Source organism: Hemiscyllium ocellatum, chromosome 9, assembly GCF_020745735.1.
Source record: "Hemiscyllium ocellatum isolate sHemOce1 chromosome 9, sHemOce1.pat.X.cur, whole genome shotgun sequence".
Classification (NCBI taxonomy): domain Eukaryota; kingdom Metazoa; phylum Chordata; class Chondrichthyes; order Orectolobiformes; family Hemiscylliidae; genus Hemiscyllium; species Hemiscyllium ocellatum.
Window position 1 is genome coordinate 85,119,516 of NC_083409.1, and position 17,343 is coordinate 85,136,858.

General features: G+C 39.2%; 1 protein-coding gene across 1 annotated transcript in view; it reads left to right on the top strand.

The window, feature by feature from the left end:
- Positions 1-11,552, top strand: part of pigb (phosphatidylinositol glycan anchor biosynthesis, class B) — a 32,143-nt gene extending 20,591 nt beyond the window's left edge. Inside the window, exons 7-12 of the mRNA XM_060829893.1 lie at positions 672-723; positions 1,327-1,538; positions 3,428-3,492; positions 5,818-6,031; positions 8,550-8,730; positions 10,818-11,552. Coding sequence (XP_060685876.1) covers positions 672-723; positions 1,327-1,538; positions 3,428-3,492; positions 5,818-6,031; positions 8,550-8,730; positions 10,818-10,946 — 853 coding nt within the window. The 3' untranslated portion in view covers positions 10,947-11,552. The remainder of the gene's footprint in view (positions 1-671; positions 724-1,326; positions 1,539-3,427; positions 3,493-5,817; positions 6,032-8,549; positions 8,731-10,817) is intronic.
- Positions 11,553-17,343: the final 5,791 nt, after the last annotated feature.

Genomic DNA, 17,343 nt, shown 5'->3' on the forward strand with positions numbered 1-17,343 from the left:
AGAATGATTGTATCTGCGAGGGTTCCCAAAATCAACAGCATGTGTTCAGTAACATCCACCTATATTTGCTCAAATGTCAAAACTGACCACCATCTCAACATCTCAAACAGGGGTCATTGACCAAAAGTGCTTTTGTTTTTTTTAATAAAGTAAATCACTGCAGAGAGGAATTCATTTTTGTTTTCCTTTCCCTCATATGTATTTGTGTGTGTTATGGAATATCTGGACAGTCAGACATTTTCTATCTTAATATTACACATTAAGTGTGTTCACTGGTTTTGTATCAAGGTAAAGCAATAAATTTGTACTTATTAAGGAAACCTGGTGGATAGAGCTTTATATTTCAAATCAAATATGAAGAAACAGATGATTGTTTTACCTGATTCCCATAAGAACAATTCATTTTATGCTGTGATCCATGGAGTAGTCAGACCAGAGAAAGACTCCTCTCATTTCAGTTGTAACGCTGTTACCAAACTTTATTGTGCATTTGTATAATTCTAAGCAGTTCTCTTTCTTGTATCCTGGTGGCACAGTCAAAGTCATAAATTAGTTGTGTGGGGAAATCAGGTGAAAATGCGTACCCTACTCCTGAGGGCATTTTGGTGTGACAGATTCATTTTGATGAAACTTCCCAATGCAGATTTATTTCATTTGTTTTTATTTTACAGATGCTTAACGCTTGGAATTTCTCTGACAATTGACCGAATATTTTATGGTGAGGTAGGATACCTTTTTACATTTTTGATATTTTAAAAGCTGCTGTTGAGCTGTGTGCGCAACTATTGTCGTGTGGCCAACATGGGATTATATCCTGACCTTTCCTATTTTTGGAGCACATTGTAATACACTGGTGCATCTTATTTTTAACGGATCTGGTGCCTGTTTTTTTTTGGTTTCATAGATTTAACTTAACTTAAATTTTTTTAAAAATTCTGTCTTGGGACATGTATTTCAACAAAGTTTTATCTCTTCCAGTCGAACACTTGAATTAACTGCTGGTTAATAAGAACATTTGGTGAAGAATTTCCTGTCCATTATGTTCATTTGTTTAATTTCAGAATGTTAACTGTGTTATCAATGTAAGATAATGAATCCTCAGTACTCCTTTAAAATCAATGATACTGTTTTGGATTCATGAACTTGCGCACACAACTTCAATTTTGAAGAAAAACATTCTGGGGCAGATTTACTTCAATTATTTGCCTTTCGTGTTTCCTGTTGGTTAAATCCATGTTGTTACCTTGTTCCATTTAGAATCCCATAACACCATAATTTGCAAATGTATATTTTTTTCCGATCTGTCTTTGCTTTTTACCCTTTCAGTGGGTTATGGTTCAATGGAATTTCCTCAAATTTAACGTGATTCAGAACATGGGATCGTTCTATGGCTCCCACCCTTGGCACTGGTACTTCACTCAGGGATTTCCTGTTATCATGGGAACTCATTTTCCCTTCTTCATTCATGGATGCCTGTTGGTGCCCAAGAAGTACAGAGTTTTGCTAATAGCGGTGATATGGACCCTCGTGGTGTATAGGTGTGTACCACTCAGTTTGGGGCTTTCTGTGTAGAACATAATTTACTTTGATTAAAGGCAGGAAATAAAACTTAATTGTTTCAGAACTAGTTCAGCCATGATTTCGGGTTCCTTCAGCATGTGCAATTTTTATATCAGATCTCCAGCATCCATGCTTTTATTTAATGATGTAATTCTCCTCTCTTACGTTTTTGTTTCGTTGCCTTTCTCTCTCATAAGTTAGTTAACATTTCCTGATCTGGGAATGTAGGATATGTAAGCAAGGTTCAGCTACTGAACCACTAAAGCTTATAGCGCAGAAGGATTAAAAATTAGACTGCTATCCTGATCATGCGTTTACAAATTATTTGACTTGGTCTCCATCCCAGGTTTTTGATGTAACCAACCAGGGTTTAATTTGTCTTCCTGTAGCCTTTGCATTCTCTTCTTTTTCAGATATTCCATAAATAAAACAGGGAAGTAAAATAACTTGTTGTTTTGAGACTTACTGAAGAAAATAAAATTAGGAAAAATGGTAGCTATTTAGGTTTTTTCTGCAGCTTATGTTTTGACAAGTCATCGCATTCTCATCTGGAGAGTTGGTGCTTTTTCTGGAACTGTACAGTCACCTTCAATGAAGGGATAATTTCTACACAAAAGATGCTGCCTTTGTCTTCTCACCCTTTCACAGGCGTGTGTCTCCAATATTTGTGTTTTAATGTAAGAATGTTCAAGATGGAGTCCAGAACTAGAGCGCATAGGTTTAGGGTGAGAGGGGAAAGATATAAAAGAGACCTAAGAGGTAACTTTTTCATGCAGAGGGTGGTACGTGTATGGAATGAGCTGCCAGAGGATGTGGTGAAGGCTGGTACAATTGCAACATTTAAGAGGCATTTGGATGGGTATATGAATAGGAAGGGTTTGGAGGGATATGGGCTGGGTGCTGGCAGGTGGGACTAGATTGGGTTGGGATATCTGGTCGGCATGGACGGGTTAGACCAAAGGGTCTGTTTCCATGCTGTACATCTCCATGTGTATGTACATAGCATCGTGAGATCAGGAAAGGTGCTCAGAAGTACTTTAAAACTAATTAAATATTCAGAATATAGGAAAGAAAATAGCACAGCAATGTCCCACAGACAGTGACAGAATTGATGACCAGAACTACTTGTTTCGGGTGTTTCTGTGAGAGAAATGCTTGCCAAGACAATGCAAAACAGGGCAGTTTACATCAAATTGTATCTCACAATCTTTTATGCTTGCTTCAGAGGGAAAGATGACCTTTGGTTTCAGTTCTCATGCAGACAATAACTTTTGACGATGTGATGCTCTTTCAGTTCTGCTTTGAAGTGTCATCCTAAGTTTTATGTGCTCGATCTTCTATATTGTGAATGGAAAGATAATATTTTGGATCAGTGATAACACTGAGCTACATCAACTTCAGACAGTTATGCCATTTCAGAAGTGAAACTGAGGAAGTTATTTTGTTTTATTCACCACTACTATCTGAACCACAATTCAGAATTTATCATTAAGATTAGAAAACTATGAAATTTTGGATAATGTCTACACTCAGTATTAGCTAATCCGATGGCTGTCATTACTCAATTTCTGCTGGTGCCGTATACTGGACACTGTTTGACTGAATTGATCGATCAAGACCTAGCTAAAATGAATGAGAGCAGGTTTTTCTTAGCTGTTGAAGCAGACATTGTGGGTGGTGCATAAATAGTTGAATTAATAATTTCTTGCCCCTTGCTCAGTGACTCTTTCCATTTGGATGTTGTAGAGAAATTTGGATGACACTGCACCCTAATGCAGCATTACAAATTATTGTGCAGAAGCATACTTTTGGATATCACTTCTGGAATACTTATGTTTTACAAATCTGTATGTATTCTTTATTACAGTTTCTTAAGCCATAAGGAATTCAGGTTTATTTATCCAGTAATGCCTTTCTGCATGTTGTTTTGTGGTAAGCATTCTTTTCATACTTTTATCTTTAGATTTAAATATTAAGATGTAGGAGCAGAAGTAAGCCATTCAGTGCATTGACTCTGCTCTCCCATTCAATGAGATCATGGCTGATCCTCCATTCCATTTTCTGCCCTTTCCCCAATACCTTGATTCCCTTACCGATTAAAAATGTCTCTATCTCAGCCTTGAATGTACTCAATGACTCTGCCGAGATAGCCATAGTCATAGAGATGTACAGCATGGAAACAGACCCTTCATTCAAAATCGTTCATGCTGACCAGATATCCTAAGCTAATCTAGTCCCATTTGCCAGCACTTGGCCACTCTATTCACACACCCATCCAGATGCCTTTTAAATGCTGTAATTGTATCAGCCTTCACCACTAATTCTGGCAGCTCATTGCACACACTCATCATCCTCTGCATGAAAGCATTGCTCCTTAGGTCCCTTTTCTATCCTTCCCCGCTCACCCTAAACCTATGGTGTTTAGTTCTGGACTTCCCCAGCCCAGGGAAAAGACCTTGTCTTTTTATCCTATCCATGCCCCTCATGATTTTTTAAACTTCTATAAGTTTAAAAAAGGGAAAACAGCCCTAGCATGTTTGGCTCTTCCTCTAGCTCAAATCCTCCAATCCTGGCAACATCCTTGTAAATCTTTTCTGAACCCTTTCAAGTTTCACAACAACCTTCCTACAGCAAGAAGGCCAGAATTGCACACAATATTCCAAAGGTGGCCCATCCAGTGTCCTGTACAGCTGCAACATATCCGTCCAACTCCTGTACTCTGACCAATAAGGGAAACATACCAAATGCCTTTTTCACTATACTATCTACCTGCACCTCTACTTTCAAGGAGCTATGAACCTCACCCCTTTGCTCAGCAACACTCCCTCGGACTTTACCATTAAGTGTACAAGTTCTGCTAAGATTTGCTGCTCAAGATGCCGCATCTCGCATTTATCTAAACTAAACTCCATCTGCCACTCTTCAGCCCACTGGCACATCTGATCAAGATTCTGTTGTACTCTGAGGTAACCCTCTTCGCTATCTCCTACACCTCCAATTTTGGTGTTATCTCACTAACTATATCTCCTATGTTCATATCCAAATCATTTATATAAAAGAATTCCATAGACCTCCATCCTCTGAGAGAAGAAATTCCTCCTCATTTCAGTTTAGATGTGTGACCTGTTTACTGAGTTCTGCCCAAAAAGGAAACCAATCTCTTCTCATCTACCTTGTCATGATCTCCAAAAGTTTTGTATATTTCAATAAGGTCACTTCTCATGTTTCTAAATTCCAATCAGTACATGCCCAACCTACTCAACCTATAGTCACAAGACGTACATGCTGAACTTAATGAATCCTCTCTTACCTGCCTCCAGTGCAAGAATATCATTCTTTCGATAAGTGCTGTTTGTAGGATTCCAGCTGTGGTTTGACTTGTGCCTTGTATAGTTTTAGCAATTTCTCCCTACTTGATTAATCCATTCTCTTTGACATAAAGGTCAACATTCAATTTACCTTGTCTATTATTTGCTGAACTTGGATGCTAGCTTTTTGTGATTCATTTTTATGATCTAAAATGTCTCTGTTCTGTATCTTTCAGCAGTCTTTTTCTATTTAAGTAACAATCAACTCCTTGCTTACTGTTTCCAATTGAAATAAAATAATTAACACATTTTTCATATTTGTAATGAGCAGGCAATTTTAGGATTGCAGAGTCATATAATCATACAGCATGGAAACAGACCTTACAGTCCAGTCCATCCATGCTAACTAAGGTTCCCAAACTAGACTTATCCCGCTTGCCTACATTTGGCTCATATCCCTGTAAACCTTTCCTATTCATGTACTTGTCCAAATGCCCTTTTAAATGTTGTAGCTGGATCTGCTTCTACCAATTCCTCTTTCAGAGGCGATTTGTTTTTCAAAAGATTTACCTTTTTGGCTTTGACCTGTTTATTTCACGAGGCACTTTGACTCAAAGAATTTCTCTTTGTAGTTTCTTCCATTATCACTTTATGTAGACAGTTGTGTGATATATATTTTTGTATTTTAACTAAATTAGTAACTTGGGAGTTGTTGAATTACTTTTAGATTATGCAAACTTGTGATTGAAAATTTGTCAACCTTGTCAAATGCATACTCTTTATCAAAGTTTGCATAACTGAAATGAAGGATTAAAATTATTTACTTGACCAATATATTAGTTACTCCCTGTATTTACAGAAAATATTGCAGGCTTTAGATTTCCTTATTTGTGTTCACTTAAGTGGAATTGTATATTTAATTGCTGGTTTAATTTCTTGTTTTGATTAGGCTACTCGTTGGCTAATTTGAAAACATGGAAGAAGCCAGCAGCCTGTTTACTATTGGTTGCAAATTTGTCTGTAGTTTTGTATACTGGATTAATTCACCAGCGTGGAACACTGGACGTAATGCAGAATGTTCAACAACTCTGCAAGGACACGTCAGGGAAAGATGAGCCCTCCTTGTTCTTTCTGATGCCCTGTCATTCAACACCATTTTACAGGCAAGTTAAATACAATGCAATCTAATATAGAAATTGAGAGCTTACAATACGAGGGATTTTAAATACCTTGTATATATAGATATGTATTTTGCACTATTGGATGCTTGCAATTTCAGAGTTAGTAGGAGTGACTTATTTTGTGCAAGGTGCTGAAAAATGTCTTGATTTAGTGAAGCCGCTATATCATCTTTGGGTGGATGAACAGAGGTGGGAGAATAGCTTTTCTAATTGCTATTGTGTTGCAAAGACTAAAGACAAAGTTAATAAAGCTATCCATCACTTCGAATAATCATTATGGACATGTAACCCTTGCAAAATATGAAACTGCTATTTATTTGATAAAGACTGGTGGTAGAATGGTTGATATTAATTCTTTGTTGGTAAGTTCAGTTACAATATGTCCACTCCATTTATCATTCTAATTTTAGGATAATTGTACAGTCAGCCAAATGTCTTCGGTTAATCGTGAAAATTTCGTTCCAGCTATGTAGGCACTTGTGCAAGTGTTTAGGATGCACTTTAACTTTATTTGTAAAACCTTAGTCAATTTATATTATAGATTTTCTAATTGGGCTGTTCAGAGATGTTGTTACACATGTCTGGAGCAGGTGGACTTGAATCTGGGCCTCCTCACTCAGCAATAGGGACAAAACCATTTCGCTTCAAAAGCCATTGAGTTTCAAAAAAGAGCCAGTTAAGATGTACTAGTACTGATTAGTTAAAAGATCCATTTCAGGTACAAAAATGTTTTCACAAGATTTACAGAATTGATTCTTTATCTAAATATGTCCAAAAGAATTATACTTGAGGCAATGACTTTACAAACTGAAACACCATTTTGTGATACTACTTGACTGGGTCTCTTGTGTTTGTTAAAGCTGTTCTTTTGTATTTGGTCATCTTTCTCATATATGAAAACATAAAAACTCAGACTTTATTGACCCTTTCTAACATTACCCCATGCATGATCAAGCACATCCTGAACTTTAATTGATTATTTAGTGCAAGAACAGCTCATGGCGAGTCTTAGATTGGCGAAGCAACATGTGCCCAATTCTTGATTTGCTCCTTTTTAAAATAGTTTTCTTAGTTATATCACTTCTGACTGTCACCTCATTCATTCTTTAACATTTTATTGAACAGCCAACTTTATAACAGTTTGACCCCCTCAATTTAACAATTCCAAGATAAGATCGTCTCACTGAACAATAAATGTGTCTGCCTGGAGCATGGAATGTATCCTTCTTGTAATTAACTATTATCCCAATTAATACATCTATTGATTCTGGAAAAATTATTAATATCCTTTAATGACATGAACCATGCATGATTCCACAGTAACTGTTGATAGCATAAAGCTCAAAATAATCATAAAACTGATCCACATAGGCGTGCTACATATTTTAAGTTGAAAAATCGAATCATTTTCAAGTGAAGCTATATCTTTGAGTAATAACTTTTCACCTCAAACATCTTGAACCTAAGTTTGCATTAGTTTGAGACATTAAAAACAGCAATCAAACCATTAAGTTTACTTTTGACCTAGCCATATGGCTTCTTCCCAAAAATAATAATATCAAAGAAAAGCCAATGAATTTCAGTGTGATGCCAGGTATGTTGACCATACATTCCAGAGACTGGCATATCATCTCAAATAGCATATCCCTCAGGGTGTTTGCAGTAAGCAAGGCATCGACTGTACCTATCTTGCACTTGAAAAATTCCCAACACCATGTCCAAAATTAGACATGGGTCTTCAATGAGCAACATTTGCTGGACAATCCTATGTACTTGAAGATTTATGCTGACAACCAAGCTAGGATTATCAGTTTGTAGTGGGGCGCATTTGTGTGTGTTGGGTGTTGCATATATTAATACACAAGGATTTGAATTTTGCACACAGAGAAAATGTGACATACACTATGCCTGTTTGAACTCCACAAATAGATGATCACCATTTGTGAGTACATTTCTTGGCAATGCCATGACTCTGTCGGTTGACTTGTCTTATTTGAATTTAAACAAAATGTGGCAGTTAGTTGTCAATCAGCTTTAAAGGGTACACACTCAATGGCAATGTCTTTACAATGCCTCTAACACCTGCCAACCAATCAGTCTCTTTTCATGCAGTATGTATTCTTGCAAATTATTCTGATGAGTGCAAGATGAAAAGTGTTAAATGTCAGTTTTTTTAGCAATACTAAAGACCATCACATTTCAAAAAGAAAATACAGACCCCTCTTTCATAAATATGTGATCGTTATTGAAGTCTAGTAATCTTGACAGACAATACTCTTATTTTGGATATGGAGAGAAAACTGTAAGATGCTAATCATTCTATTGACTGACATGAGAGTAGGTCTCCAGCCTACTCTTCTATAGCTAGAAAACTCAGTTGATTAGGGGTGACAAAAACGGTAGGTGAGGAGGAAATAATTAATAAAAGCATTTATTCTTAAAACTTGTGTGGTGAATGGAGATTATCTGCATGACTAAATTACTGTTTGTTTCCCCACAGCCATGTTCATTGCCCAATAAAAATGCATTTTCTAGAATGTCCTCCAGATTTGACTGGGAACAATAGCTACGTTGATGAAGCTGATTTGTTTTTTGAGGAGCCACTTAAGTGGTTGAACATAAGATTTTCTGGTCAAGCCTCGCTTCCCACTCACTTAGTATTTTATAATGTAATAGAACAGGTAAGTATGTATTTTATTACAGGTTGTTTTGCTATCATGCGTGTTTTGTTAATGTGAATTCGTTACAACAGTTGACAAGATGGGGACACTTTCTAAAGCACAAACCTTTAAGCATATGTTGATCATAAAGTGATTCTGCCCCCGTTAGTTTCGACGTTGCTGGTATTATGTGATTTTTCTTATAACACAGGATTGCATGAGAATGGAACTACTGCGTTGTAGCAGAATTGACCATACTGGACTCAATATAAAAAAATCATTAATCTTTGTAATTGTATTGCAGGAATAGTAATCCAGAAGCTTTGTCAAAAAAGTTCAGAAAAATGTCAAATTTCAATTCAGTTAATTCAACAAATCTGGAAAAACAAAAACGGATGTTTGTAATGGTGGCCAAGAGATTGATAGATTATTGAAAAACACACCTGGTTTACTGTTGATCTTTAGATAAGGAGATCCACTTTCACATCTTTTTTAACTCTATTTAACCTTCTGTTGTGTGGGTTGCACCTAAACTTGAATGGCACCATGAAGAGAGATTTGCTGGTAACCTCACTCAGGAACGTTTAAACTACTGTGGGAGGGGTTGGAGTTTAGGACCAGAATGTTCCTGAGAGGATGAAAGGTAAGAATGGCAAGATTTGGGAACCTTGATTGACAGACGATATTAAAAGTTTCATCGAAAAGAAAAAGGAAGTGTAAGTAAGGCTTAGGAAATGGAATTCAAACAAGGGTCTTCAGTATAAAGGAAGCAGAAAAGAAGTTAAGAGGGCTAGAAGGGACCATGAAATGTCCTTGGTAAGTAGGATTAAGGAGAATCCCTACATACAGGAGCAGGAGAGTAAGGAGAAAAAGGTAGATCCACTCAAGGACAAGGTGGACATATATGAAGTCAGGGAAGTGGGTTTAGATTAGATTAGATTACTTACAGTGTGGAATCAGGCCTTTCGGCCCAACAAGTCCACACCGACCCGCCGAAGCACAACCCATCCATACCCCTACATATACCCCTTACCTAACACTACGGGCAATTTAGCATGGCCAGTTCACCTGACCTGCACATCTTTGGAATGTGAGAGGAAACCGGACCACCCGGAGGAAACCCACGCAGACACGGGGAGAACGTGCAAACTCCACACAGTCAGTCGCCTGAGTCGGGAATTGAACCCGGGTCTCAGGCGCTGTGAGGCAGCAGTGCTAACCACTGTGCCACCGTGCCGCCCACTGCCACCGTGCTGCCCACAATTCCTTAACGAGTACTTCACATTGGTATGCACCAAGGAGAAGGGCACAGATGATGGTAAGATTAGAGATAGGTATGCTGATATTCTGGGGCATGTCAGTATTATGAAAGAAGTGGTGTTGGGTGTTTTGAAAAGTATTAAGGTACTTAAGTCCCCAGGGCCTGATGAGGTCTAGTCTAGGATACCAAAGGAGGCAAGGGAGGTGAATGCTAGTGCTTTGACAGAGATCTTTGTATCCTCTTCCAGAAGATTGGAGAATGGCCAGTGTTGGTCCTTTTCTTTCAGAAGGCAATAGGGATAATCTGGGAAATCATAGGCTGGTGAGTTTTACATAAGTGTTAGAGAATTATTGGAGAAGGTTCTTGGGAATAAGATTTACTCACATTTGTCAAAGAGTGTACTTATTAGAGATAGTCAGCATGGCTTTATGTGGGGGTGGCCTTGACTCTCCAATTTGATTGAGGTTTATGTTTGAAGTGATGAAGATGATTGATCATCTTCAACAACATGTTGAATCTGATGTGAAAGCTGAGTGTCTTTTTCAGGGATAATTTAGATTTGTTTTCAATTTAAATTTCTATTTCATTCTCTTCCTCATTTGTTACTTAAATTATGCTGGCAATAAAAGTGCTGAGGAAAGATCTATGGAGCAGCTAGTTCTACTCTGTTCTTTGGTCTAAAATAAAGCATGGATGTGAGAATGTTGAAGAAATTTATTATATAATGTTAGCAAATCTCTTCAAGTTAAACTAACTAGCATATTTGTGAACAGTAACTATGAACAGATTTTAAAATGCTGCAATTTTGTGCATTTTCTAATCTTAAAATTTTGTTTCTGTCTCAAAGAAAATAGAACCATTTCTGATTACCAAGGGCTATGTGAAAACTGCAGTATTGTTTCACACTCATCTGCCAGATGGTCGGATAGGAAGTCACATTCACGTATATGAAAGGAAGATGATGGATAATAGATGACAATTTTTTATGTTTTAAACTTGTATGTAAATATTTCTACTGTCTCAACTTTTTTTTTATAAATGTTCTTTCTCTCCCAAATTTATGCCTGTTTTGTTTTTGGATAACTGAGTTGATGTAGCATGGTATCTGTGCAACTATTCAATGGGAAGTGTTCTTTAAAATTGATGAAAATGTACTCTCCAAATAAAGTTGGAGCTGAAACATAGCCCTGTCCACGATGTCTATCAATAAAGTGAATACTGGGAAGTTTAACTTAAATAACTCATGTTTACTGAAGCAGAATATTCCTGGCCAGTGATAAAATGCTCAATATTAACAGTGAGCTGAGGAATTGGTTGTTAATATTAATCCTGTTCCTGTATTTACTAAATGATTGAGAAAGTGGTGGGAGGTAAATAAGATTTGGTATCCCTACTGATTCCCATCTTAGTAACTCTGGCATCTTCCAGGGACTTTTATGATCATTAGAAATGAATGATACTGTAGAAGGTGAACCCTTCTGCAACATATCACCCAAATTAGTCAATTAACTGAAACAAGGTTTCTCTTTAAATTTAAAATGTATAAGCAAGTATTTGTCATACTTCACAGATTCTCTTTAGCTATGTTGCATTTTCATGCTAATTAAAAGATTTTCTTGGTCATCTGTAGTCTTTGTGTAATCCTTCCCTTCATAAGTATAATACCTTGCAAGTACAAATTTTCTTCATGGGTGGGCAAGCGGTTATAAAACTCATTGCATGGTTATGCTAGCTAATTACAGGCAGAGTTAAATGCATCATTTAATTGTTCAAGTTGTCAGTGATCAAGAAAGTGAATGTGAAACAAAACAGAAATTGCTGGAAATGGTCCGCAGGTCTGGCAGAAACTGTGGAGAAAAATCAGAGTTAATGTTTTAGGTCGAGTGACCCTTCCTCAGAAGGTGAATATGAAGCCAGCTCATTTACGTGTAGTTACTTGTTTGAAATAAGTATTAGTTGGAATGGAGGATTAGAGTGGAACAGTTCCATCCCTAGCTGGTACAACCATCCCAAGAGATTGAGGAACATGAACCCAAGCATATGACTTCTAAGAGATTAGACCTGAATTATTAGCCTGGAGGCGAATTCTCTTTTGGGACGGGTTGCACATCTACTGAAGTCAGGAAGCCCAGAAAAATGCTTTAGTTTTATTTGCTTGTGGGACATGGGCTTTGCTGGTTGACTATTACCTGTCCCTAATTGCCCTTAAAGGTGGTGGTAACTGCTATAGGTTGACCTACAATGACCTACTGAGGGAGAGAATTCCAGGATTTTGACTCCATGCCAGTGAAGGAACAGCAATATGTTTCCATATCAGAATGACAGTGGCTTGGAGAACTTGAAGGTGGTGGTGTTCCCAAATTTCCACTGCCTTTGTCCTTCTCGTTGAAAGTGGTCATGGGTTTGGGAGGTGCTGTCCAAGGATCGTTGGTAAATTTCTGTAGTGCATCTTAGACAGTACACACTGCTGCTATTGAGCATCGGGAGAGGAGGGCATGTGAATGCTTGTGGATGTAGTGCCAATCAAGAAGGCTGCTTTGTCCTATATGGTTTCAAGCTTCTTGTGTGTTGTTGAAGCTGCACCCATCCAGGCAAGTTTTCCATCAGAGTCTTGACTTCTACCTTTGTAGATGATGGACAGGCTTTGGTGAGTGACTTACCATTGGATTCCCAGCCTCTGACCAGTTCTTGTAGCTGCTGTGTTTATGTCGAGTCCAGTTTAGTTTCTGGTCAATGTGAGCACCCAGGATATTGATCATGGGGGATTCAGTGATAGTAACACCATTTAACTATCAAGGGGTAGTGACTAGATTCTCTCTGGTGATGGTCATAACCTGGCAGTTGTGTGGCACTAATATTACTTGTCACTTGTCAGTCCAAACCTGGACGGTTGTCCAGATCTTGTTGCGTTTGAACATGGACTGCTTCAGTATCTAAAGAGTCACAAATAGTGCTGAACTTTGTGCAATCATTATTGAACATCTCCACGGCTGACCTTATGATGGAGGGCAGGTCATTGATGAAGCAGCAGATGTTTGGGCCTAGGACACATCTCTGCACGAGTTCCTCAGGGTAATCTTCGAGACCTCCAATAACCATGACTATCTTTCTATGTGCCAAGCATGACTGCAGCCAGCAAGCAACTTGCCTCCATCTCTGATTCCACTTTTGCTCGGGCTCCTTGATGTCATAGTCAGTTAAATGTGGCCTTAATGTCAAGGACTGTCTCTGCTCGCCAGAATATCCAGCATTTTATTGCAGGACACATTTTTTTGGGAAATGGCCGCCTAATAGTCTTGGTCCCTTTTGAGTAGGGAGGAGAAAGTGAGGTCTGCAGATGCTGGAGATCAGAGCTGAAAATGTGTTGCTGGAAAAGCGCAGCAGGTCAGGCAGCATCCAAGGAGCAGGAGATTCGACGTTTCGGGCATAAGCACTTCTTCAGGAATTCCTGATGAAGGGCTTATGCCCGAAACATCGAATCTCCTGCTCCTTGGATGCTGCCTGACCTGCGCTTTTCCACCAACCTTTTGAGTAGGGAGCCTGTTTCAAAATTTGGACGCAAACAAGAGCAAATGAATGTATTGAGGAAATTAGCGATATTTTTGGGGGTGGAAATGAGAAAGATGGAGGGTGGAGAAACTCCATTGATGATCTGAACTGGGCCCCAGTTGTCATCCTGATGGACCAATGAGTAGAGACCAGGACAGTGTATGTTTCCTGGGTACTGTGTTGGATCTAGATGAAGCAGTGTCTTGCAGAATTTCAAGGAATTTTGTGAAGGCGCTTTAAATGCATCTAGACTATATCCTTCCTGTTTTTGCTCACAAAGTTTTCAATCCCTGAGAACCCAAGTTGTCTGAGTAAATTGGTCACTCACTGTTCATCCTGTTACTTTTGAAAGTGGAATTAAAGGAGCCGAAGAATTGGGTGAATGAGATAAGTGCCTTTGCAGTGTTATTTGGTTCTTTTTGCATTCTAACCTGTGGCATAGCCCAAACACACTTTTTTAGGGATTTAAAACCACCCCAAGATTGTACAATTTCTGGAAAAAATCATTCAACACGTGAACTCTAGTGCAGGAACTCTATAGCATTTGATAGGCTTGCATTACAATTATCTTAAATGCTCAGTTTTCCAATTAGTTGGAACTGAGTATTTTGTTTTCAATTTGCAGTCATCTCAGTCGGCTCTCAACTATAATTTAAAATTTAGGAATTCTAAGACTGAATCAGTGACCTGAACCGTACACCATTCAATCTGTAATGAAGAAAATCTCGAGAGGCAAATTGAGCATTAACCAGTTTATTACATGATGCATCATGGGGAGACCACCATCCCACACTGTGGCTCGGTAAGACGCCAAAGTACAGCAAAAGTTACAGGATTATATAGAAAGCAAGACACAGGCTGACTGTTAATTAAAAAGTGTCAGGATGGTCCGAGGAGATACCAAATCAGGGGTCAGCCCGAATTGGTGTTGCACATTCCACAAGTAGACAGGATTGAAAGTTATCACCTAACATGTTGTTTACAGAGATCCATAACAAATGTAAGACAGATGCCTTTAATTAAAGGAACAACACAAATTGGCAATATATTGTAAACTAATTGACAGGGCTAAGCATGCTTGAGCAACTAAGCACCATGCTCTAGCAATACATCACAATGGGGAAACATTGAGCAGGCAAACCGGCATCTTGAACAGATAAGCTACACTTTAGCATTGCATATTAGTGAGAGAGGAGCCAAACTATGTGCAGGAGGCTGCGACGCTCCCTCTCACAGCTACATGCCAAGTACTGGGTGAGGGGCACTTCGAGAAAATGGTTCTTTAGCCAGGAGGGAAGCCATAGCCAAGAAAATGGCTTCCACATTCTGCTTTTAATTACTGAACCATATTCTTCCAATTACTAAGTAGTCCTGTTTCTACAGTTAATTAATCCACTCTGCATTCTAAGTTTTAAAATTGTGGTGACAATTTGTATCTTGTCCTTCATAATAATGCGTAAGTTATCTCCTAGGAGAGGGTTCATGTATTTGCTCCAACTTAGAGGCATTCAAAATGATAGTTCATAAGGTAAACCCAAAATTGATTTACAAGGTAGTGAGACAATTTGGTCAAAAAATTGAGAATTTAACTTAATCCTCAACCTAAGTGTGATAGTATATACCTGATGTTTCTTCAGTGACAGGTTGGGAAAATGGGTAAAATATTCATATGCCTCAAACATTTTAAAGCAATATTGTCATAGAGAGAAAGGTAGTATGTCAGGAGGCAAAGATAGTGAGAGTTGACAGACAACAAATATGTATTTTGGATACTGTTGGGGGAATTACCTATCAGTGGAAAGCTTCAGCGGCCAGGTTTCTGGCCATGTGGCTGAGAAGGGAAGGGGGACAGATAGGAGAGTGATAGTGATAGGAGATTCTCTGGGTGCAAATGAGACTCCCAGATGGTATGTTGCCATCAGGGATATCTTAGATCAAGTGTACAAGATTCTTAAGTGGGAGGGAGAGCAGCCAGAAGTCATGCTACACAAAGTACCAATGACATAGTAAGAAAAGTGAATATAGGGAGTTAGGTTGGAACCTAGAAGGTAGGAGAGCAGGGTAATAATCTCTGGATTGCTACTTGTGCCACGTACTAGTGAGGTTAGGAACAGAGAGCAAGTGCAGATGAACACATGGCTGCAAGACTGGTGTAGGAGGGAAGACTTCAGATATGTGGATCATAAGGATATCTTCCGGGAAAGGTGGGACCTGTACAAGAAAGACAGGTCGCACCTGAACTGGGGAGGTCCACCAATAAACTGGGTGGGGGAGGTTTGCTAGAGCTTTTCAAGAGGTTTTAAGCTAGATTGGTGGGGGGGGGGGGGGGGTAACCAGAGCTATGGATCAGATCATGGAGTAGTTAATGAATAGCCAGATACAACATGTAGAGACTGTGAGGAGGGATAGGCACTTGAAATGGCAAAGATGCAGTCAGTGTGGTGGGTTGAAGTGTATCATTTGTTTAATGCAAGAAATATCCAGGATATGGCTGACAAACTTAGAGCAAGGATCAGTACTTGGATGTTGTGACCATTACAGAGACTTGGATATCACAGGAGCAGGCATAGTTGTTGGCTGTTCCAGAGTTTAGAAGTTTCAAAATGAATCAGGGGGTAAGGGGGAGGTTAAAGAGGAGGAGGAGTGGGCTTTGCTAATCAGTGAGTTTCACAGCTGCAGAAAGGCAGGTCATTGAGGACAGTTTGTCTATAGAGTCCGTATGGGTGGAAATCAGAAACAGGAAAGGAGCAGTCACTTTATTGGGACTTTTCTACAGACTCTTCAGTAGCAACAGAGACAGGGAGGAGCAGTTTGGGAGGCAAATTTTGGAAAGATGCAGAAGTAACAGGATTGTTGTTATGGGTGATTTAACTTCCCTAATATAGATGGGAACCTCCTCAGTTCAAATAGTTTCGATGGAGCAGATTTTGTCAGGTGTGTCTGGGAAGGGTGCATGAATCCATATGTGGGGAGGCCATATTGGATTTGGTGTTTGGCAACAAACCATGCTAGATGTCAGATCTCACGATGGGAAAGCATTTCGATGATAGTGATCAGAACTACCTGACCCTTATTATACTCATGAAGAGGGATAGGACCAGACAATATGGGAAAGTATTTAATTGGGAGAGGGGGAAATTACAATGCTGTTAGGCAGGAACTGGGGCACCTAAATTAGGAACAGATGTTCTCAGGGAAATGCATGACAAATGTGGAGGTTGTTCAGGGAGCACTTGCTGACAGTGTTGGACAGGTTTGTCTCACTGAGGCAAGGAGGAGATGGTAGGTTGAAAGACCTTGGGTGACAAGGGATGTGGAACGTCTAGTCAAGAGGAAGAAGGAAGCTTGCTTAAGATTGAGGAGGCAGGGATCTAGAGGGTCACAAGGTAGCCAGGAACTGAAGAATGGACTTAGCAGAGATAGAAGGAGGCATGAAACAGCTTTAGCGGGTAGGATTAAGGAAAACTGGTGGCACAGTGGTTAGCACTGCTGCCTCACAACGCCAGTGACCTGAGTTCAATTCCTGCCTCCGGCAACTGTCTGTGTAGAGTTTGCACATTCTCCCCATGTCTGTGTGGGTTTCCTCTGGGTGCTCTGGTTTCCTCCCACAGTTCAAAAATGTGCAGGTTAGGTGAATTGGCCATGCTAAATTGTCTGTAGTGTTAGGTGAGGGGGTAAATGTCGGGGGAATGGGTCTGGGTGGGTTGCTCTTCGGAGGGTCGGTGTGGACTTGTTGGGCTGAAGGGCCTGTTTCCACACTATAAGTAATCTAATCTAAACCCTAAGCATTCTACATTTATGTGAGGAACAAGAGGATGGCCAGC